The sequence below is a fragment of the Pygocentrus nattereri genome, chromosome 8, assembly GCF_015220715.1.
Source record: "Pygocentrus nattereri isolate fPygNat1 chromosome 8, fPygNat1.pri, whole genome shotgun sequence".
Classification (NCBI taxonomy): Eukaryota; Metazoa; Chordata; class Actinopteri; order Characiformes; family Serrasalmidae; genus Pygocentrus; species Pygocentrus nattereri.
In genome coordinates this window covers 676,258-700,747 of record NC_051218.1, presented here as the reverse complement: position 1 = coordinate 700,747, position 24,490 = coordinate 676,258, and the positions used below count along the sequence as shown (strand labels likewise).

The 24,490-nt window shown below is 42.5% G+C and overlaps 2 protein-coding genes across 2 annotated transcripts; one reads left to right on the top strand and one right to left on the bottom strand.

Moving 5' to 3' along the window:
* Nucleotides 1-409: 409 nt before the first annotated feature.
* On the top strand, nt 410-11,645 carry ada2a (adenosine deaminase 2a). Its single transcript, XM_017721039.2, has 10 exons — nt 410-504; nt 2,042-2,417; nt 3,593-3,809; nt 5,669-5,879; nt 6,525-6,652; nt 6,998-7,088; nt 7,616-7,724; nt 7,946-8,103; nt 9,441-9,643; nt 9,728-11,645. Exons 1-10 carry the CDS (start codon nt 499-501, stop codon nt 9,816-9,818), a joined length of 1,590 nt encoding a protein of 529 aa, XP_017576528.1. The 5' UTR covers nt 410-498; the 3' UTR covers nt 9,819-11,645.
* Nucleotides 11,646-11,970: 325 nt separating this feature from the next.
* On the bottom strand, nt 11,971-21,697 carry ribc2 (RIB43A domain with coiled-coils 2). The gene is made up of 7 exons (XM_017721041.2): nt 21,484-21,697; nt 20,510-20,591; nt 18,820-19,131; nt 18,541-18,659; nt 16,560-16,778; nt 14,553-14,719; nt 11,971-12,266 (listed from the first exon to the last, which is right to left on the bottom strand). Exons 1-7 carry the CDS (start codon nt 21,598-21,600, stop codon nt 12,185-12,187), a joined length of 1,098 nt encoding a protein of 365 aa, XP_017576530.1. The 5' UTR covers nt 21,601-21,697; the 3' UTR covers nt 11,971-12,184.
* Nucleotides 21,698-24,490: the final 2,793 nt, after the last annotated feature.

The window sequence follows — 24,490 nt, the reverse complement described above, 5'->3', positions numbered from 1 at the left end:
TTTTATAAAAGTTGTATTTATTTGTGTTTATTCTCATTTTATAGTGGTTTTCTCGACAAAACTCGCGCTGCTGAGGCAGTTGCGCGATGTTCTGCCCGAGACCTGCAGAGCTGCATAGAACAACAACAAGGGCGGAATCCCAAATGGCTCCGTGCTCCCTACGTAGTGCACTAGTGTGTTGGTTAGAATAGTGGCTCCTGCGCCCAAACTGTGCACAATATCCCTTACAAACAGCCTTTTGGTGTTCAGCCACGTGTCTGCAGTTCCATAGTGGTGACACATTTGGTGGCAGAAGCCCAAACTCACGTAGTGCCCTATAAGAGAAGTAGGCAGCAGTTCGAGATTTAGTCGAAGCCTTCTGGATATGTAAATATTTGCTGCTCGTCAGCCAATGAGCGCAGCGCGGGATGTCACGTGGTCTTGTTTTGGCCGCTGAGCTCGTCGTTAGCAGGGAGGCCGCTCAGTCTGCCGATTATCTCCTGCTTTATCTGCTGCTTTATGACGGTGAGCTCATCCAGTCCGTCCGCTCAGAGCAGCTGCTTAATGACTGCTGAGGGTTTTCGCTGGTCTTCGTAAAGCCGAACGAAGCTGGTGTCAGCTTCTTCTTCGAGTTTCTCCGTTCCACCTTAAATACTGTCGCAGTTACGTTCTGGCGTTCGGGTCTGCTGCGTTGCCGGAATGGAGCTGCTGCAGCATTTAAGGTGGAACGGGGAAATTCGAACAAGAAGCTGACTTCAGGTTCGTAAGCTGGCGGATAAGAGACAAACTTCGGCCTCTAGTCGCGCAGTCAGTCAGCAGCCGGCCTGGGTTTCTATCAGGAGGTAAAATAAGTAGAGAAAAAAGAACCCGTGTGAAAAATGAGCGGCGACGAGAAACGACGGCTGGCCGGGCGCTGATGAGCAACGGGCGTGGAGTCACGGGGCTCCGCCGCTGCTCTCAGCGGAACAGATGGTGCTTTGTTGGGCTCAGGGTTAAATCGCTGCTGAAACGTCAGAGACGACCTTTAATCCCATTTCTTACGTACCTGCGTGTTTAAAAGTGGCGGGGACGCGAAGCTGCGTCGCTTCTTTGTTGTTGCAGCCGCCGGTGTGTGGTTGTGGTTCTCGGTTGAAACTGAACTTAACAGGAATTTTACAGCAGAAAGAGAAAAAGAGAAGAGAAAACAGCCGCCAAGCCCGATTTAGCTGGATCCTTTAACCTGAAGCCTTTTATTATTATTGTTGTTATTATGTGTTATTATATCAGTAGCTGTAGTAGTAATAGTACTACATTAGTTTAGAATGTGTAATAACAGTAATCAGAGTCTTAATCATAATAATAATCATAATGTTATCATAAGTGAAATAAATGTATAATAATCAGCGGTAGATGGAAAGTTTATAACTTCAAAATAATTGAATAATAATAATAAGAACTACCATAATAAAAATAGTAATAATAAATTAATTGCTACTAATTAAACATTGTTATTAGTAGTAGTTCTGAATGTATAATGATGCTAGTTGTTATTAGTAGTCGTTGATGTCAGAACAAAACCTCGTAACTTTACAGGAAAAGGAAGAAACCTCACATTGAACGGAAGTCGGTGGAACCGGACTTTTTTCCGAGTGTGTTTGTTGGTCCATTCTTCATCAGATTTACACACAGCGTAAAGGACAACAGACGTTTTCAAATTATGCGAATGTGAAAAACTGGAAAACGTCAAAAATGGAGATACGAGGATTTGTTGCGACAGCAGCATCCCAATAATAGCAGTAGTAGTAGTAATAAAGCTAATAAATAATAATTATTAGTAGTGATAAACTAGTTTTAAATGTATAATAGTTGTAATAAATCTAATGATATTTATTACTATTACTAGTCATAGTAGTAGTAGCAGTTATAAACTGGTCCAGAATAACAATAATAACAAGAAGAAAAAAGTATTTGATTAAATATTATAGAATTTATGAGTACTCATCAGTTTCCTACACATCATTTAATTAGTGTTTCCAAACACCGTCCTATTCAGCGGCGCTGACCTGTCATATTACTCCTGCAGGTTTATCTCGCTGCTCCAGTGTCCGCTGTCCAGCGTGTCCTGCTGTCCTCCACGGCTCTTCTCGAAGCGATGGGTGCGCTGCCTTGGGGAAGGCGGCTGGGTTTGCTGTGTGTGGTGTTGCTGTGTGGCACGCCGCTGTGCTGCGGAAGGCCAGATCCACGTCGGCGAGAAGCTCTCATGCAGCTGGAGATGATCAGAGGGATTGGAGGCAGCGTGGTGCTGAACGACAAAGAAAAGCTCCTCGACGAAAAGCTCCACCAGCTGAAGCTGCAGGACATGGCGTTACCAGAGTTCCCCCCGTCAATGCACTTCTTTAAAGCAAAGCCTCTGATCGAACGGAGCCCAGTCTTCAGCTTTTTACAGAAGATGCCCAAAGGTACAGTGACTTTGATCTCCTTCATCTAGGACACTTCGCTGCTTCAGTAAAGCTTTACATCCCTTTGCCTAAATCAGAGCGTCTCAGTCTTTGTGATCCGATGCACTGCACACCGTTTCCCTGCTCTAATTGCTCTGAATGAGATTAGCAGGTGAATAATAATATTAATATAACCTAATATTACATTATTTTTAATGAAAGAGACCTTAGGTGTGGTAGAGCACGGAAAACACAAAATATGTGCTGTACATTGAGACTTGGATAAGAGCTGCTGGGTTAAATCACAGTAGAGCAATAGACTAAAAGCCCTGCATAATAAATATTTATACTTATTTAATTATATACTTTTTATAGAACTATATATTATATAACGGCGGCACGGTGGCGTGGTGGGTAGCGCTGTCGCCTCACAGTGAGGAGGGCCTGGGTTCGATTCCCCGGCCGGGTGACCAGGGTCCTCTCTGTGTGGAGTTTGCATGTTCTCCCCGTGTCTGCGTGGGGTTCCTCCGGGTTCTCCGGTTTCCTCCCACAGTCCAAAGACATGCAGTCAGGCCAATTGGACGTGCTAAACTGCCCCTGGGTGTGAGTGACTGTGTGTCTGCCCTGCGATGGACTGGCGACCTGTCCAGGGTGTATCCTGCCTTCCGCCCGAAGACTGCTGGGATAGGCTCCAGCCCCCCCGCGACCCTGACGGAGAAGCGGCTTAGAAAATGGATGGATGGATGGATGGATGGATGGATATATATATATAACTTTTACAGAATGGTAAAATAGTGGTACATCTGAAAAAAACTTGCTTCCTTTGGGAAATATTTTGCCTTACAGTGCAAATATGTCATGAATAGATTTGAAACTAAATTTTAGGCCAGAACTTTCTGAAGGCTGCTGTAAAATACGTGACGTGACAGTATATTTGCAAACATTCTGTGTAATAGCTTACTCCAGTGTAGTTTCTAGAGGCATTAAAATCCTCAGACATCTGGTTTGTGTCATCATGATAACAGTTCTGCAAGTTCTGCAAATCCTAAAAATGTAATTATCCAGACATTTTGGAAAATCTGTAGAATTCCCCTTTAAATTCAGGACCAGGAGTTTTCTGTTATTTAGTGCTCCAGGTCACTTGGTGTTTGGCTGTGACATCTTTCTATACCTGAGAAGTCGGTTATCTGTTGCAGGCGCAGCGCTACATGTCCATGACTTTGCCATGGTGGGAGTTGAATGGCTGGTAAAGAACATCACCTACAGAGAGAACTGCTACGTGTGCTTTACTGCTGATAACTCGGTACGATTTCTCTTCTCTGCTGGGCAGCCTAAGCCTCAGACCCACTGCTCTACGTGGATTCTGCTGGAAACACTGAGACGGAAGATGAACAGCACTGAGCTGGACAACAGGTAGGCCGAAGAGACGAGCGACGAATGAAAACGTGTTGTAAACATTGCTCACAACCCACTGTGGTGTTGCTATAATCTAGAGTGAGATGTTACAGTGTACTGACTTGGAAACCCCGCTTCTGATGGTGTGAGGAATTTTTGAGAAAGCCCAGATGCTTTGGGGTGGACTTTTGGGGACGGTCTGATTTGACAGGTGTTTGTTTTTTCGTTGGTGAATGCAGAAGGAGGGGAGATAGCTGAACTGTCTTCAGAACATCAGTACAGTAGACAGAATGGATTACTCAAATAACAGAAATGACTGATCAGATGAGGATGACAACAAGCTCTGAGCTCGAGTTGGCGAGGGGGATTTCTAATGGTTGAATGAAGTATTTACATGATGCAGAATACAGCAGTGACAGAATATTGATGAATGAAAACTGATAACTACACTACATTTCCAAAAGTATGCGCTCATCTGCCTTCACACAAATATGAACTTGAGTGACATCCCATTCTTATAATCCATAGGGTCTATAACAGCTTCAGCTCTTCTGGGAAGGCTTTCCACAAGGGTTAGGAGTGTTTATGGGAATTTTTGACCGTTCTTCCAGAAGCACATTTGTGAGGTCAGACACTGATGTTGGACGAGAAGGTCTGGCTCACAGTCTCCGCTCTAATTCATCCCAAAGGTGTTCTATGGGGTTGAGTTCAGGACTCTGTGCAGGCCAGTCAAGTTCTTCCACACCAAACTGGCTCATCCACGTCTTTATGGACCTGCTTTGTGCACTGGTGTGCAGTCATGTTGGAGCAGGAAGGGGCCGTCCCCAAACTGCTCCCACAAAGTTGGGAGCAGGAAATTGTCCAGAATCTCTTGGTGCTGAAGCTTTAAGAGCTCCTTTCACTGGAACTAAGGGGCCGAGCCCAACTCCTGAAAACACCCCCACACCATGATCCCCCCTCCACCAAACTTTACACTCGGCACAATGCAGTCAGACAAGTACCGTCTCCTGCCAACCACCAAACCCAGACTCGTCCATCGGATTTCCAGATGGAGAAGCGTGATTGGTCACTCCAGAGAACTCGTCTCCACTGCTCTAGAGTCCAGTGGCGGCACTTTACACCACTGCATTCCACGCTTTGCACTGCGCTTGGTGATGTAAGGCTTGGATGCAGCTGCTCGGCCATGGAAACCCATTCCATGAAGCTCTCTACGCTGTTCTTGAGCTGATCTGAAGGCCACATGAAGTTTGGAGGTCTGTAGTGATGGACTCTGCAGAAAGTCGGTGACCTCTGCGCACTATGCCCCTCAGCATCCGCTGACCGCTCTGTAATTTTACGTGGCCGACCACTTCGTGGCTGAGCTGCTGTCGTTCCCAATCACTTCCACTTTGTTATAATCCCACTGACAGTGGACTGTGGAATATTTAGTAGTGAGGAAATTTCACGACTGGACTTGCTGCACAGGTGGCGTCCGATCACGGCACCACGCTGGAATTCACTGAGCTCCTGAGAGCGACCCATTCTTTCACTAATGTCTGTAGAAGCAGTCTGCAGGCCTAGGGGCTCGGCTTTATACACCTGTGGCCGTGGAAGAGACTGGAACACCTGAATTCAGTGATTTGGATGGGAGAGTGAAAACTTTTGAAAATATAGTGTATGTAAAATTGTGAGGTCTATCAATCAGATGAGCCTGAGGGATACAAGGCTGTGCTACAAGATACTGCAGTAACACAGTAAATGACATATAAAATTAGTTTTAGGCTGCAGTAGCCCTTTAGAAGGCATTAGCAATGATAACACCACAAACCATAGAACATTACGGTAATGTTTAAATACAAATGATTATTTGTCCTAATATTTACTGCTGGCATCCACAGCTTTATTCGAAATCTCACACTGTTCGCTGAGGATCCGGACGAAGCCTATCCAGACCAAGACGTTGTCTGGACGAGGTTTGAACAGGCGTTCTTAGTGGCCTATGGACTGGTGACGTATGCCCCCATCTTTAAGGACTACCTTTATGAAGGCCTCAGGCAGTTCTACATGGACAACATCATGTATGTGGAAATAAGAGCTCTACTACCGCCTGTACGTATGACATCATGTCCTGTCATATCAAAAGCTTATTGGTTTTTAATTTTAAAATGCCAACTGCCCTTTGTGTTGTGTGGGGATGTCATGGACCAATAGCAGTGGTCCAGAATTATGTTTATATAGCAACTTCTCGTTCAACTGTTTCATCTCTTGCTTGCTTCTCAAGACAGTGGCCCCAAATAATGTGGCTGTTTGTGCCATACCTACAGTTGTATTGAATTGGCATTTATTTAAAGAGACAGTTCCAAGACTTATTTTACAAGACTGTAGTATTCTTTCAAAAGGTGGATGGTGTTTTAGACCCCCCCCCCGCCACATTTCAGCAGGTTTGCATGCACAATATCTTTGCACATTTCTGAGTTAATGATTCCATCAATAACCACAAACTCACCATCACCACTTTAAAAACGGCCCCAGACTTTGACGTTTCCTCTGGGCTCTCCAGCAGCCTTAGTGCAGCCTGGCTGACATTCTCCTACAGGCTTTCTCCACACGGTCAGTTTCATGTTGTGCTGAAAGTGCCTCTCTCTGAGCCAAATATCAAGTTGTTAAACATTTTTATGAAGCAACCAAGTAGTTAAAGTGTCCAAATACTTTTGGGGGCCACTATTGTTTGAAATGGAATCTTCTGTTTTTCAGACCTATGAGCTCGATGGCAGAAGAAACAGTAAAGACTGGAGCATGAGGGCTTGTCAGGAGGTGCTCCAGCGCTTCAGGGCTCAGTACCCAGACTTCGTAGGTGCTAGAGTGATCTTCACCGTCCACAGGTTAGAGTCTTAAAACACTGGGCCTCATTCACCAAATGTTCTTCTTAAAACCCACTCATGCACTTCTGACATTCACCATGTCTTCAGAAGAACCACTGTTGTTGTTCTTACATAAGAACAAATTTACACACATTTAAGGTCATGGGTGCGGACAGTCCTGCAGGTTAAGAATACATCGTGAAGCTGCCGTAGACTTTTCTTAGAACCTTTTCTTAGAACCTTTTCTTAGAACCTTTTCTTAAGAACAGATTGAAAACAGACGATAGTGGTGAATTGTTTTTATATGCAAGACCAATGTGTGTGTGTGTGTGTGTGTGTGTGTGTGTGTGTGTGTGTGTATTCCAGGGGTTTGAATTTAACAGAAGCTGTAAAGGCTGTGGAGGAAGCCGTGACACTACAGAGGAACTTTCCAGATATCATGGCAGGCTTTGACTTCGTGAGTGCAACTGCAGTAACACTGAGTCCAGAGCAAAATCAACAATCACTGCCCAACAAACCTAAACACAAATGTTACACTAGTTTGTATTACCTGCTTGTAATTGCTTAGAAATCTCTAGGATGGTCAGCTCCATTCACACTCATTTGATGTGCTTTAGTACGTGGTAATCACAGCTAAATTATAATATATATTAAATTACATATTATTTATATATATAAATATTTCTTCAAAACAGTAAAATAGTAGTAAATTTGATAAAAATACGTTTTCTCTGGGGTCCATTTTGGTCTTACTATGGATTTACAAATAAAAAACTATTGTTTATAAAAACTCTAGCTTTCAGCGGCATTAAACTCTTAGACATGTAGTCCATATGACCTCCACTGTGACAAATTCTGAGTTGGTAAATTTCTCTAGAAGGTATTTCACATCAGGCCACACTGAGTCACTTTGTTTACATCTTAAGGACTAATTTATGCAGAATTTTAAATGTACTTCTTAAAAAGAACGTCTCCTGGTTGTAGGTGGGGCGTGAAGACAGCGGACGGCCTCTGTGGTATTTCAGAGAGGCCTTGGAATTGCCAGAGGAGCGGGGCATCCATCTGCCCTACTTTTTCCATGCCGGCGAGACCGGTATACCACCTTTCAGCTCGCTGTTACTAGCCTTCGCTTCCAGTCCTCTCACCTATAACTTCTTACGAACTGCTTTTGCGTCTTCTTCCATGCATTAAATTATTCTGAACAGTGAGCGCTAATGTGAGACGTGGCCATGCCACGGAGCTTCCGGGGTTAATTCAGAGGAACGACTGCAGTTCAGTCTGTCTTAGAACAACTTCTCCAACTTTTCTGCGTAGACTCGGAGGGCACAGATGTCGATCAGAACATGATGGACGCCCTGCTGTTGAACACCTCTCGCATTGGCCATGGCTTCGCGATGACACGCCACCCCGTGGTCAAAGAGCTTGCCAGGAAGATGGATGTAGCAGTGGAGGTTTGCCCCATTTCTAACCAGGTGCAGCATCATCCTCCATCAGGTGGCACTAGTTTAGTCAGAGAGCGTTGAATAAATACACCTCTTGCTTTAAAGTGTTTACGGCACCGTATAAAGCATGTTCTGAGTTTTAACAGGGTTTGAGAAAGTCTTGCAGACATCCGACATCTCCGATAAAATTCCGATGTTTTAAGTTATTCATGTTGCTTTATCATCATTTGAAAGTACCCAGCTGTACTATGTGTGTGTGGGGAGAGTGTGGCACAGTGTAATGGAGGGTTGACTGTTTATGCAGTGCAGGTGAGCTCAGTCCTGGTCCTGGACATCCACCACCCTGGAAGTTCAGATCCAGCACACCTGGCTGTAATGTTCATTACCTGGAACAGGTGTGTTCGATTAGGGTGGGAGCTAAACTCAGGAGGGTGGTAGATCTCCAGGACCAGGACTGAGCACCCCTGGAGTTTTAACAGGTTCAGGTACAATATCCTTTTGTTCATCTTCATGTGAGGACCGTTTTAGTACCATACACTCTTTTTTATGACGGAATTATCTACCATATTATTGTAATCTCCCTCTTGGTGGGTGGAATATCGACTCATTTTAATGCATGTAAATAACTCGCAGTAAAACCCAGCCAAAAGTACGTTCTTCACACGACATGGTTTAGTTTGACCACAGTGCCTTCCAAAGTAAACAACGAGAAGTGCTGAAAACATTTTCATTTGGAACAGAGCCGTAGGACTTGTATAAAAGATATTATTCAAATAGGTCTTATTCAAATATTTTATTCAGTAATCCCAAAATTTGTGTCCCTGTGTCATATGCAAAGGTTAGGATGCCCCTGTTCAAACGAGGCTTTGAAAATAAGTGAACATGTTCTACACAGAGAACACGCCTCTGCACATTTTAATGCAGTTACTGTTGCCTAATTTCACTTTATTGTAAAAAAATAAAATAAAATACAAAATACGGCATGTGCAAAAGTTACAGCACATTTTCTATTTTACGTTGTATTTGTTCCAACATGTTAAACCTGGCAAACAGAAACGGGCCATTGCACTAAAATGTCCAGAAGAATGCCGTATTTTAGTTTTAGTCTCAGTGAAAAATACTTTGTTTTATTGTGTTTTACAACATTGTGCCAAGCAGATAATAAAGCAGAGCTGTCTGAATTCTTCATATCTGGATATCTGGCTTTCTTAGGCTGCACTGTTACTGTGTATTCTTCACCCTGATGCAACACACAAAAGGCTTACTAATTAGCAGACTGTCAGAACGAGTCAACACCGAACAGTCCAGTGCTTTTGTCCTCCAGGAGTGGAGTTTGTGAATGCTTCTCTCTCTTTTGTTCTGCCCAGGTCCTGAAGCTGGTTTCAGACCTGAGAAACCATCCAGCTGCCGTGCTGATGGCAGAGGGCCACCCCATGGTGATCAGCTCAGATGACCCAGCTCTGTTTGAGGCGTCGGGCCTTTCTTACGACTTCTACCAGGCCTTCATGGGCTTTGGAGGCATGAGGTCTAATTTAGCCACTCTGAAACAGCTCGTCGTGAACTCTCTCAGGTAACTCAATACTGATGCACAGAGCTTCCGGCTAGATTGCGCAGCTTCTGCTAGATTGAGGTTTCTTGTCCTTCTCTTTTTCAGGTATAGCTCCTTGTCCTCAGCGCTGAAGGATAAAGCCACTGCAGCTTTACTGGAGAAGTGGGACAAGTTTGTCTCGGAGACTTTGCTGTAGACTTGCTGGAGAAATTTGAGCACAAGTGCCATTTTAGACGTGCACAGGAACAAGTGCACTTTTCTAGCAGTCCGTCCAGTCATTTTCCTGCTTTGTTACAGTGATGAGTTCTGAGGGGTGGCTCATCTATGTTGTCGTGAACTTGGTTGTTTTGACACCAGATACCTTTTAAAAAAGTGACCTTAGATGTTTTCTGTTAGGATTCGAGTGAGAAACACTCCGCTCAGTTTAAAGGCCAGCCTTCTGACCGGTGGAGCCACACAGTCTTTTTAGCGTGCATATCTCACCCCCTAGTGGAGAAATACATTTATTGTCTTTTTAGCAAGGTTTGGCTGTCCACCACAAAATGGTGGGTAGGGGTCCTCAGGTCATTCAGATTAATTTCAGTGGTGGAAAGAGTACTGAGTAAACTATACTTAGTAAAGACACTCAGTATAATCAGGCAAGAGTATAAAATAATAACGTAATCACTGATGAGTACTGGGCTTAGGTCCCATACGCCGTTTACAGCAATGCCATGTTTTCCTTGTTTTCTTTTGTTTTCTTTTAAGCAACACCTCTAATATCCCTAAAATAAACTCTAAGTAACTACAGCAAACTACAGAAATGATTCTGAAACTGGAGGATGTGACCGTAATCAGTATGAACTGATCAACATATTGTCGTCGGGTCAGAAGAAAACCATGTTTTTCATTTTTGACACAATATGAAATGCCTCAGCTCTTCACATCCAGCGAGTTTACATGCACTTAATCTGATAACTTGAATTTATACATCCAGTCAGGATTTCTGCCATTAAACACACAGAAGAAGACACGAAACTTCATCACACCGCTTTACTTTTTAAACACTGTGGTTCATTACCTGAAAATATGAACCCACATCATCAGGAAGATGAAAAGTATTTAAATCCTTCACTCCGTCAAGCATGTATTTGATTTTAGTGTCGCTCCGAAAGTGTTTTGCTGCCATCTGTTTTCGCACATGTGCAGACAGAAAAATCCAGTGAAGTTTTTTTCCTTCTCCTATAAAGTTTCCATTTCGTAGATACAAAGTTTAGATCCAGGGCTGGACTGAAAGCAGCACCAGACATAACTGATCTGACTTCTGATGAGTAAAATACGTGAAGATTATTCTGGGGTGAAAACCCAAGCTAAACAAGTCCTGGACAGACGTAATTCATCTGGGGATGATCTTGTACTATCCACCAATTCAGTTCTTAAGTGTATAGAGTTGTGTGCTGGGCTGAGTAGCTCTGTTTCAGTACTCCTGAATGATGCTTTAGGGTGTGGATGAGGTTTAAACCAGAACTGAATGTGAGGCTAGAACTCAGAATATTAACTGACCACAACTGAATACAGAATAACTGACTAATGACATGCATATTACCGCTGTAGATTTTGGAATATATATGCTTATTGGCTCACCAATGCTGATAAGACTGACCACTGGCTACTGAGGTGTGGTACTGAACTTCTGTTCAGTTCTGAATTGTTGAAATAATCCAAGCAGAACTATAGAAACATTTATTTTATTTCCAGCCTTGATATTTGTGTTATTTGCCATGTTATTTGTGTGTTTTTGCATTTGCTGTGTTAGTGTATTAGAATGATTTCATAATACTTGAGGAGCAGTTGATGGTAATGTAAACTTTGTAGGTATTTTTTTTGCATTTTCTGTCTCAGGGAAACTGAAGAGCCATGTAAGTGTTAAACTGTATTGTTGCCAAAAACAAAACCCATATCCACATAGTGTAGCTCTCATCATGGAGAGCCTGTAAAGGTGCAGTGTTTCTGTTGGAATGGAAATAAATACATCTGATGAAAATGTCATGACTAGAATTTGATTTGCATTTACAGCAGTTACACTGGAATAACAGAGTTATGTAAGTCTATCTTTACCAGCAGAAAGACAGTATTCAATCAGAAGACGAGCACACTGATTCTTCCAGGGAACACCTCCTCAGTTTATCAGCCTGATAGTCCGGCACCTTTGGCTGACCCAAAACCACACCTGAAACTAGTAATTACAATTAAGCACTCGGTAACAATTAAGCCTTGTAACGAACAGAGTCTAAGCGAGAGAAAGTCTCAGCTCAGTGCCTCCCTTTACCAGCAGAAACACAGCATTCAATCAGAAGACAAGTCAGCAGTGCAGATCATCAGCCGTAGCCGAGAATCAGGTTTTTATTAATGCTTCTGGGAGGAAATGGACAAAAAGGCGCGTTTAAAGACGTCTGCTGAGGCCACTGCATGGTGGCAGTTTAACAGTGCAGGAATCAGGTTTTCAGGCCAGTAAATAAAGAAATAATAAGTGACATTTTGTGTGAGAGAATGGTCTTAAATCCATGTGATTCAGCTGAAGCTCTACCTGCTGGTCTTATTGAACTGGGCGAAGTAGCTCTCGTCAGCGCTGTTGGTGTAAACCTCCTTCTCGAGAAAGTTCCTCCTGTAGTGGAAACAAAACATGAAATCTCTAAATTCATAGTCCACCCCCAAAACCTCGAAACACTAATGGTTTTCTTTTTCTTAACCGCTTAAGAAAAAGTAAATTCTTCAGTGGGAAACATTAAAATGACTAATATTCATGATCTCTACCAGTTAGACTGTACTTACACTCTATGGCTAAATGCATGTGGACAAATGACCAACACCTATATTGGCTTTTTGGACCATCCCATTCCAATCTTGAGTTGCTGCCCCTTGTAACAGCCTCCACTCGCTTCTCAGCGCTCAGCAGCCCCGCTCTGTGAGTTTGCTTGGTCTACCGCTTCGTGGCTAAGCTGATGTTGCTCCTAGAATCTTCCATTTCACAATAATAACACTTACAGTGGACCAGGGCAGATCTAGCAGGGCAGAATTTCATGAAATGACTTAAGATTCATTTCATGAAATGTTTAAAGTTATGAGCTCTTCAGTACCACCTGTTCTTCTCAATGACAATGGGCGTGGCTTAAACATCTGAACTGAATAATTAGAGGTGTCCACATACACCTGGCCATATAATATGGACTACTTGTAACTCAGTTCTGAACTCCATGGGTTACTGTTATGTACCATAATGTTATGGTACAATATCTAACCTTATTATAACTATACTTATTGTAAGCTTCTAATGATCTAGCGAAACGATAGACAGCCATGGCACAATAAAAGTCACTCTGTTTAGCTGAATGACAGCTACACAATTTGAACTAAATCTGACCGTAATGTGGTTGAAATAAGAAAAACTGAAAATATATCCAAAGCTAAGCTGCAGAACGAGTACTGCACATTATAATGTACATAAGAAAAACAATCGGTAACAAAGAGAAATCAAACTACAAAGAACTCTCGGTAACTCCGCCCCTTGGTATTATTGAAAACTTTTAGTTTCTGCTGTTTATTTTAAAGGGCCTTCGTTAATCTTGTGTTCGATTTTTTAATTATTAACACAACCCTTCTAACCTATCTTTCTTCCCTCCCACTCCGTTCTCTCTCTCTATCTCTCTCACATGTGTCGAGATGCCCCGTTGGCCTGTCTGGAGGTGCCCCATTCGTGGTTCCAGCGTTCCAGCCATCTTTTTGCACTCTCTTTGTACTGTTGTTCTTGTTTCTGTTCTGTTTCTTCTGTGCGGGTCGACCCACGGGGGTTGGGTTCCTCGGACTGAGCCTTGGTCCCTTCTAAGGTTTCTTCCTCTTAAAGGGAGTTTTTCCTTACCACTGTAGTCACCACAAAATTGGCTTCACTGTGGTGATGCTCATAAGAGGCGTGGACCTGTTTTTTCTGTAAAGCTGCTTTGTGACAACCTTGTTGTAAAAAGCGCTATATAAATAAACTTGAATTGAATTGAATTGAATTTATTTATGTGCACATTTAATTTTTATTATATGCCAATTTTTATATTTTTTTGCCCCTGAGATCCACTGATGACATCAAAAACAGCCATAATTCATTTTTACATGACAACTTTCCAACCTCTTTATCTGTTAAAATCGAACCGGTCATTTGTTAGTGTGCCTTTAAGACTGGTGTATGTAAATGAGCTCTGTTCTGATTGGCTGCTTTGTATTGCACCTCAGTCAGTAAGCAGTCCAGGCAGAAACAGTCTGACTCCACTATGAACGCAGACGAGCATTTGTTGGTTTTTATGACATCACAACTAAAAAGGCTGCATGGTTTGGGGAGAGAACAACATGTTTTGAAACAGTAAACAATGTTTTCATACTACACCAAAGAGAAAAGTGAGGAGTTCTGTTTTGGAATTTATAGCCCATTAAAACTGGCATCTGTTTTAGCCACAGAGTGCTCATGTGGGTTGTGCTCTAGTGTATATAGTGTACATAACCCTGGTTCAGCTGTGTGTTGTGTCCACAGCTCTGGTCAGCAACACAGTGTTAATGTGTTTACATTTACGTTTACAGCGTTTAGCAGACGCTCTGATCCAGAGCGAGAAAGTCTCTCTGATAGTGACCAGTAGGTTAGAGAGAGAAAGATGGTCCTGAATACACTACACCACAATACAATGCAGTAAACTACAGTACAGTAAACTACAATACACTACACTACAATACAGTAAACTACAATACAGTAAACTACAATACACTACACTACAATACAGTAAACTACAATACAGTACAATACAATACAATAAACTACAATACACAGTGCAATACAATAAAATATATCAGTGCAGCATAATATATTGTAAACAATACGTAATTCAATGCTCGTGTGTTTATGTGCATAACTCACTGTGCTTTTTGCATTTGGGCCAGCTGTGTGTTGGTGTTGTCCAGTGCTCTGCGCAGCTCCTTGCTGATGCGCTCCTGCCGTCTCTCCTGCAGCAGAGCGGCCCGAGCTGAGGCCAGACGTTCCCGATCCTGCTGCAGCTCCTCTTCCCGCTGCTGCACACGAGCGCGCTGACACATACATAAAACCATGCGGTCACAATCCTTACCTCTTCTAACTGTGGTCAGATTACTCCCCTTTAGCTTATTTGGATTTTTACTGCAGTTCTCTCTCTAATTTGGTCATGTCCAGTGTTTCGAGAAGCGTCTGTTTCTGTCGGGTTTATGAGGTAAAACAGGGAACCACGTACTGCTTGGCAGCAAGAGTTCCACTGAATGTATATTACTGTTGCCATACTGATAATAATGTAATTAAATATGGAATCTTTCACAGTAAAACCAGGACAATAAGACATGAATGTCTGGTTTATTCACAGAAAAAACAAAAAGGCTGCTGAAACTCCTGAAAGCCATGAATTGATTAGAATCGTTTATCAGAAGCTGTAATGTTGATTAAAATAGAACTTTTTAAGGATTCTAGGAGGCTGTGACAATGTACAGTCAACATAGTACTGATTACTGTCTCATCAACGTGGTCACCACCTCCTAGAAAGTTGTCAAACCAACGTTGTGACAATGTAGAGAGCACCAAGCAGACAATGTTGTGGGCACCAAAATAGCGCACTGTCACAACATAACTGAGTTTGCAGGGCCGTTAGGAATAAAACCTGAAGGTCTTGCTTCCTAACGGGAATTGGCTTGATGGTCGCTGGTAGAGGCCACTAGGAAACGTTAAAATGCATGAGGAATCAGTCACACCGGAATAAACGATCAAAATCCTTCACACTGTATTATCAATCCATCAGGAAAACACAGATTACCATTAGCCACTACTGAAAACCACCAGGAACCAACAGACCTTTTTAATGGGTTTTCATTAAATGTCACTGTCCAGCCGTGTTATGGATGAAAACTCGGTTAAGTGATGTTGTTCTAAGCATCATCAGCTAAGCAGCAGCAGCAAAAGTTACTATGCCGCTGGGCTTCTGCCATTGTTGCAGAGAGTGCGTGTGCATGTGACGTCACTGGGGCTGAGAGTGCATCTGGCTGAGAGCATCTGGCTGAGAGTGCATGTCTGCAGTCAGACTCTACTGAGTGTTTCTCCTGATCACGCCATGCTACCTGAAGCAGGGAGGGTCAAGCTCATCATGTGCCACGTGACGCACCGATGCGTCTTTCAAACTGCCGTTAATGCAGCGTCATTACAGCTCAACACTGACGATCCTACCCACTCAGACAGAGTGGACTCCTGACTGAAGACTGAACTCACAGACTCCCAACAATAAGGTCAACGGTTGCGTCAGATGCAAAGGTTTGAAAACCTCCTGTCAAATTATGTTTTATTGCTTTTTATTGAGTGAAAATAAGTCTCTAGATAGAATATACTCAAATATGACATCTCTGCAGTTTTTAGTGCTTAATTTCTGTTTATTTGCCAAGTTTAAGAGAAGTGTGTTCTCTGTAGAGGATGTGGGATGGGGGGATGGTGGGGGGTTTGTCTCCTCCCTCACCCAATGTATTCTGTTTCTCTGTATTTCCATTATTCCTGTCTTCCTGTCCTGTCCCGTCTCTCCCCCTTGTCAAATTGTATGTGCTCGGATGGGTTGATCAAAATTTCGCTGGTTACTTTGGTGACTGTGACAATAAAGGCTTCATCATCATCATCATCATCATATAACTATACAGACATAGTCTCTGGGGTTGAGGCAGATGCAACATATGCTAAATCAGCCCTGTAGAACTTTACCTAGAACCCCATCCTGCATTAGCCATATCTAGACATGTGTAAAGTGATGTTATTGATTATTATTGTCTACACAGATTTTCGCATTAAAAGAGAAATAAGATAATACAGTGATGGGACCCTCAATCTAATTTAATCTAATCTGAAGACAGCGGCAGTGGACCTTACCCTCTTCTCCTCGGCTTGCTGCTGCTGGTAGTTAGTATAGTGCATTAGCTGCTGGGGGGTCAAGCCCTTATAGCAGTCCCTGCGCACTCGAGTCAGCCCTGGTACTCGCTGAGGGCTCTCGCTCAGCAGCTCCCCCTGCAGCTGGTTCAGGACATCTGCCTGGTTGTTCTCCTCTTCCTTGTGACGCTCACTCTCCCGCCGCTTCATCACTCCGGCAGCCTGTTTGCAGTGGAGGATTAAATGAGCGTTACCTGAATTTTAGTTTTGACCGAGCATAGGACATTCCTAATTTAATGGAAGTGAGTGTTCAAAGATTTAAGTAAGTAATTTTGTACGATGTCTATTCGTCCATTCATCATGGAATTTTCTCAAAGTTAGGTTTAACTGGCATTTTCAAATTATGTGAAAGACAAAACAAATGGAGATACAAGCTTTTCGCCAAACAGTAACATTTCATATATCTAATTTGCGTTTTTGTTGGGGATCCCAGGACGTTGCCTACCTTTGGCTAGTTGGCACCCTGTCTGTATAAAGATGGTGTGCATGGGCTGGTGATTTTAATTAGAAGTAAGTTTTAAAAAAAAAGGAACGTCAAACATTTTGCTATTGCTGATTTGCTCATAGCATCAAGAAAAGGCCACTAAGGTCAAACTACAGTAACGTCAGATCAGTGAGCTGGAGCACACGGCACAAACTGTTTATTTATCCATCCATCCATCCATCCATCCATCCATCCATCCATCCATCCATCCATCCATCCATTGTCTAAGCCGCTTCTCTGTCAGGGTCGCGGGGGGATGCTGGAGCCTATCCCAGCAGTCTTCGGGCGGGGGTTTATCTATAGACTTTGTAATAACATTGCAATAACCAGTGGTGGACAGTACCTGAGTAACTGAGTAACTGAGTATCTGAGTAAATGTAATTAGTTTCTGTACTTTAGTATTTTTGGTGTATCTGTACTGAAGTTTCTCCGTTCTGGACTTTCTCCTTTCACTCCACTACATTTCAGAGTCTAATATCCGACTTTTTCCTCCTACATTTTGAGAAATCTGTCGTTCCTTTTGGTTTCCGTGTGTATAAAAACGTCACATGTCAAAACGAAAGAAGCGCAAAGCCAGAGCACCAATCAGGGCCCAGCGGTCACTTTGTTTAGAGCTGGTTTTGACCTGTTTACTTTATACTTAAGTACATTTGAAGGGAAATACTTTAGTACTTTTACTCCAGTGGAGGTCTAAAGGGAGGAACTTCTACTTTAACTGGAGGAATATTTTACCTTGGCGGTCTCTACTTTAACTCAGGTACAGGGTTTGTGCACTTCGTCCACCGCTGGCGATAACATTTTAAGCTGATTTTAGTGCTAAAACGCAGTTTTCTCATTTTCATATTTTCGAACAGTTAACAACTGAAGGAGAACAATACACTTCCTAAATGCACCTTTTAATCACAACATAGTTTGGATTGCACTGGATGAGGCTTTCCCAGTCGTATGGCTGGGAATTAAAATTTGTATATACTTGATGTATAAACTTTGTGATATACTTGATTTTCGAGAACAGCGCCTTCAGTGTTCAGTGTTTATCTGACATTCCTTCAAGGCTATTAACAGGGAGTTTGTCGCTCTTTGCTGCAGCAACAGCCTCTTCTCTTCTGGAAAGTCTTTATGCTAGATGCTAGAACACTCCTGTGAGGATCTGATTGCATTCAGCCACACAAGCATCAGTGGTGCTCCTGCTCCAAAGTGTTCTTGGTGCTTTTCTACGAAGGTTATATGAGCTCTGTTAGTGCACAACTGAATGTCCATGTCAGCAACCTGAAAGTAGCTGAATTCACTCAAAGGAAAGGGGTGTCTGGATACATTTGGACATAATGTAGCCTGTTCATGAGGACCTGTTAGAGCGGGTGGACAGCAAGAGTGCAGGGCTTGCAGATTAACATCCATGGGCCAGTGGCCTCCTCAAGGAGAGCTACACTGCGGACTCACCAGGGCTTGATTGAAGTCCTTGATGGCGATAGCAGCGGCTCTCTTGTGCTCTTCCTCCATCTTCTGTAGCTCAAGGGCTCTGCTGTCCAGTGCAAGTTGGCTTCGGTCATACTGCTGATCTATATAAGAGAAGACATTATCAGCTTATTTAAGAGGTTTGTTTCATTTTGGACAGGAAGCTCTTGATCTTTATGAGACATGAGACACGTCCTTTAAACTCATGGCAGGGAGAAGTTTGATAGTGGTGCCTCAAAATGGGCTTTTATGGTGGGAAACTACCTTCCAGTGTCTGCAGCTCTTTTGCTTGCTCCAGCTCCAGCTGCTGCTGTATGGACCAGTCCCTGAGCTGCTCTCTCTGGCGCCGTGCTCTCTCTCCGCTGTCCAGATCCTCCCCGGTCAGACCAGGAAGAATGCGCACACCATCCTGCTTCTTCAAGAGCTCAGGGTCATTCAGGTCAAACTCACGCCTGAGGCTGGGCTGCTGGAACTGTTGGCGGAAGCGGACGATGGCCTCCTCAAGGAGACGCCCGTCTTTCTTCTGCCTGCGCTCCAGTACGCATGCTGTACGGTCGCTGCGTATGAGGCCATCCGCTGGGACAAAAGGACAGAAGGATAAGACGGACAGCTCGGCTCATGGGGATCCAATGTTTTTACTTTTTGTACTAATGCATTATTATTATCTGGACTTACAGTACTGTGCAAAAGTCTTGGCACACAAAAACACATTTTCTAAATCTGTTTATTTGTGTAGTTTGTGTTTAATTGCTAAACAAAATGTATAGAATATTAATTAATAATGAAATATTATAATACACATATATATAAAATAAACAGTGGTGTTCTGGATGTTGGTGTGTGTGTTTACCCATCTCCAAGCCGCTCCTCCTCGAGGAAGCCCAGTATTATATGTAGTTAAAAAGCAGCTCCTGGTTTGACCAATCAGTGCTCAGTAAATTGAGCTCATGATGTAATTGATGATATTAACGAGTCTCTGTGTTCAGTCTTCATTTAACGAGTCTTCATTTTTATTGTTTTTCTGTTTATTTGAATTATGAATACGACTTTATTCTAATGTATATTCTGATAAACTCCCTGCTGAGGTCAATCGTTTAAAAACATGCTTAGACGCCTAAAACCTTCACACAGTGCTGTGTATAAGGGCTTATTATCAGGCCCAGGCCCTTAAGTCCAGATACAGGAGGTGGAAAATACTTTGCTACTAAATATGAATATAAATTTTAATGAATGAGACGTTCAAAGTACTTGTTACAAATCGATTTTAAAAGGCTTCGCTTTTAGTTTCTCACCACCTCCCACCTCCACTCAGCCTGGACCTGTTTTCTTTGATTTCAGTTAACTTTTAATGTGATTTTGATATGTTTTAGTTATCGTTTCACTTTCATTATTCCTTGTATTTCAACTTTTACTACTTAGCTAGTGCCAAGTTATTGTTTTACATTCTCTATTCCTTTATTTATTACATTAACTATGTTTTGTAATAACTTTATCCCTAATTGATCTGTTACTTATCTGTTACTGCTGCAATTTTAATGACCTATTGATTTTTTTGTTTTAACTATTAAATGTACTATTATGATTGTTATAAGTAATTTTTGAGTTTGATATGTTACTCAGTCCAATTTTTACATCCCTGATTTCTGTATTGGCTCAGCTACACTGTAAAGAGGGTTTAAATGAAGGTTGACAGATTAATTGAATTCAAACACATTTTAATGTAGTGGTTTATTAACCCTGTGATGGACTGGCAACCTTTCCAGGCTGAATCTGGCCTTCTGCCGAGTGACAGCTGGGACAGGCTCCAGCACCCCACTCTGACCCAGAAGGATAAGCGGTTTAGATGGGGTGTGTGTGTGTGTGTGTGTTTAAAATTAAAACATCTAACTGAAGTTCAGGTGCTATTCTTCTCGTTTTAGGATCCTTTTGGTCTAAAGTAAATGGTTTAACTCACTGTGCTCCTTCAGCGCTTTCGCCTCAGCTTCTTCTTTACTCCTCTTTTCCTGCACTTGATGGTCAAGCGCATCTGTGTCAATCTAGTCCAACAAAGCACAGACTATGTCAGGAGTGTGACACCGTGTTAAGCCGTCGCCTTAACAGTGGCAAGATCTTATTGACTGAAAATGACTGTCGACCTTCCCCACAGCTGAACTTGAATTCATGCTTAGCGCTGTCTCTGTAGTGCTGATGAAGGCCAACAGGTGAAGTGTGATGGTAAGATGTTGGATCTACCTGTGAGTCATGGGTTTACAGCATGGAAGCCCAATCCCACCACTCCAAACAAAAAAACTCCAGAATATAAACACGAATATTTTAAAAATGCATCTCAAACCTTTTTCTTTCATTTTTATATGAGCTGCCATGCCATTATTTCACAATACTAAGTCATTATTCTGAAATATTATCTCATTATTTTGAGATATTAAGTTATTATTTTGAAAGATTCTCATTAATTTGAGATGCCAAGTCATTATTTTGAGACATTTTAAGTCACTGAGATTATTTTGGGAATACAAAAAAGATTATCTTGAGATACTTTCATTTAATTTTTGGAAACCTCATTATGTGAATTTAAATATATATAAAACAAGAAAGTTTCTCAAAACAATGACGTAGCATCTCAAAATAATGACTTAAATCTTAATATAATGGCATAGCATTTCAGACTAATGAGAGAATATCTCAGAATAATGACCTACTAACCTCTCAGAATGAGATAATATCTCAGACTAATGAGATAATAACCTCTAGGAATGAGATAATATCTCAGACTAATGACATAATATCTCAGACTAATGACATAATATCTCAGACTAATGAGATAGTAACTGACTTACGAATGAAAAACAATAACGAAGTGCGGAAAGTGTGTCGGGTCCAGTGGCAGCTGCAGACCCGCCAGCGGCGCCGTCGCGGACTCTAACTCACCCCGACTGTTCGCGCTCTGGCGTTGAAAATCCGCTCTTGCCGCTGTAGCTCGCGCTTTCGGCTCCTGTCCAGATGCGCGGCTGCGACGCGATCGGACAGCAGCTGGACGCGGTCCATGGCTCCGGGTCGCCGCCTGGAACAGAAGCGGAGCTTTTTAACGCTGCTGGGTTTTATTGTCGCCCTGCTGCAGCGCCGCCGTCCTCAGCCTCCAGCCGTAAACACTCCGTCGCTAGGAGACCCGGACTCGAAGCGGGAGCGGGAGCGGGAGCCCTCTGCCGGCCGCTTACAGGCACTACATCCAGTTTGGGCTGGTTTATGTTTATGAACAGACGCCTACAGATCAACATAGTAAAGGAGCTCATCTGTGATCCTGAGTTTAAAGCCAGTTTTTATTCAACTTAAACTTGGAACTAAGTTGTAAATAAATCTGAAACTGAAACTTTGCTTGTGTGTAAAAAGTGATTTCAGAGCCACTCGGTTCTCCCTGATGGAAACTGTTTACCTTCAGTGTTTTGTGCTTCTGATCATTTTAATAGACGTCAGCGTCACTAATTAATGACGTTCTATTAAAAGACTGGTTTACCAAGAGAGACGCTGGAGGACTTTCACCTGAAATGAGTTCATGAAGCCAGTCTGGTTATAAAAATGATAACAGGACATCAGAGCCAGAATTCCTCTTTTAGTACTTTTACTTTATACTTAAGTACATTTGAAGGGAAATACTTTAGTACTTTTACTCAAGTGGAGGTCTAAAGGGAGGAACTTCTACTGTTACTGGAGGAATATTTTACCTTGGCAGTCTTGACTTTAACTCAGGTACAGGGTTTGTGTACTTCGTCCACCTCTGCATATGATTCAGTAGTCAAGCAGAAGGAAAGGTAACAATTAATCTTGTCTTTCCTTCACAGTTCACCACCCTGTGAACAAACACAGTGACTGTGTTAATGTGTGCACATGCAGTATTAGTGCAAATACAAGTTAACAAACAAAGCTGTGGTTTAATACTCCGTAAGACCTGTGTGAAATCCTATGGAATACCTGCATCCTTCTCTGTAATTTCACGGCATTGATGCAGTCCAATATTTAAATACGTTTAGTTCTGAATACAGTTGTTAGTGAAAGTTTGGGCGCCTCTGGTGAAATTCCATGTTATGTTGATTTTTCAAGTGAAAGTTAGTGAACACACTTCTACTCATTTTAAAGCACAATTACTGTTTATTTTTTGCTTATAACCAGGGGTTTTCAAACTTTCGCACACAACTGTATCTGTGCGTTTAAAAACATTCTAAATAGGTCCAAACATTACAATGTGTGGAAAAGTAAGAAGCGTTTGGAGTATTGTATATAAAGTGTATTTCTTCACAGGATAGGAGAGATACCCCACCTGCTTTAAAAGCAGTCCCAACTCCAGACATCAAAAGTTCTGGATCTGCCAAAAAATCCCAGTGGAATTAGTTATGTGCTGAGAGAAGGAGTGCACGGTTTGACAAATGTTATTTGATTTACTGAAAAATCACTGACTCGTGTTATATTTGTGCTTGTATTTGAGAAGACTGGTTACATTTGTACCATATTAGTTTAAACACATTTGGGTCAGTTTTTGAAAAAGGGAGACTTTCTACTATCAGCTACTCCGTCTTCCCTTCGACTTGCCTCTGAGAACTCTTGTGCCAGCGGACTCGCAATATCATGATTCGTGCCTGACGTCCAACATCTGTCAGCATAGAAAACTGAGTTTGTTGGACTCTATTCTTCTGTTTTTGTCGTTCTCTTATTCTAAAATACGATGACTGCCCAAATGACAGGCATAAGCAATCTGGGGTAGTGCAAAAGCTGTCGCTACTGAACTGTTAAGCAAACTGTTTGGTAGACAAGCAAGCTGCAAAAGTCTTAAACGTATTATTATTATCCATCCATCCATTCTCTAAGCCGCTTCTCCGTCAGGGATTACTATTATTATTATTATTATTATTATTATTATTATTAATTATTATATAAAATATGACAAATATGCACAATTCTGCAACTACTGTTGCACTGAACACACTCAAGCAGAAGTTGGTTAACATATATGATATATTTGAGTTGAATTCAGTGTTTTCAGTTAAATTCAACTGCTCCTCCTCCTGAACAAGATCCAGCGCAACAGGAGCAAGCAAAGTTTATTTATACAACGCTTTTTACAGCAGGTGTCATCACAAAGCAGCTTTACAGAACAATCAGCATTACAGTAAGATAATCCGGGTCTGAGCCCCCATGAGCGTCGCCAGTGGCAACAGTGGCAAGAAAAACTCCCGGAAGAAGAAGCTTGAGAGGAACCAAGACTCAGAAGGGGGACCCGTCCTCCTACGGTCCACACCGGACTGCAAACATTGTTAGTATGAAGTTTTATAGTACAAAGCGGAAGAAACAGGTGGGCATTCTTTAATTTGAAGCTCAATGGTGGTCAAGCCGGTCTAGAAGGCCGGCGAGAAGCGGCACCCGATCGGGGCAGAAGAGGCAGCAGCATCAGAAGCACAGGATGGGCAGCTGATCAACTCGGAAAAGAAAGGAAAGAAAAATGCAGTCAGTTCTATAAAGAGTGACTGACCACGGAGTCAGTTCTGTAAAGAGTGGCTGACCACAGAGTCAGTTCTGTAAAGAGTGACTGACCACGGAGTCAGTTCTATAAAGAGTGACTGACCACGGAGTCAGTTCTGTAAAGAGTGACTGACCACGGAGTCAGTTCTATAAAGAGTGACTGACCACAGAGTCAGTTCTGTAAAGAGTGGCTGACCACGGAGTCAGTTCTGTAAAGAGTGGCTGACCACAGAGTCAGTTCTGTAAAGAGTGGCTGACCACGGAGTCAGTTCTGTAAAGAGTGGCTGACCACAGAGTCAGTTCTGTAAAGAGTGGCTGACCACGGAGTCAGTTCTGTAAAGAGTGGCTGACCACAGAGTCAGTTCTGTAGAGAGTGCTGACCACGGAGTCAGTTCTGTAAAGAGTGGCTGACCACAGAGTCAGTTCT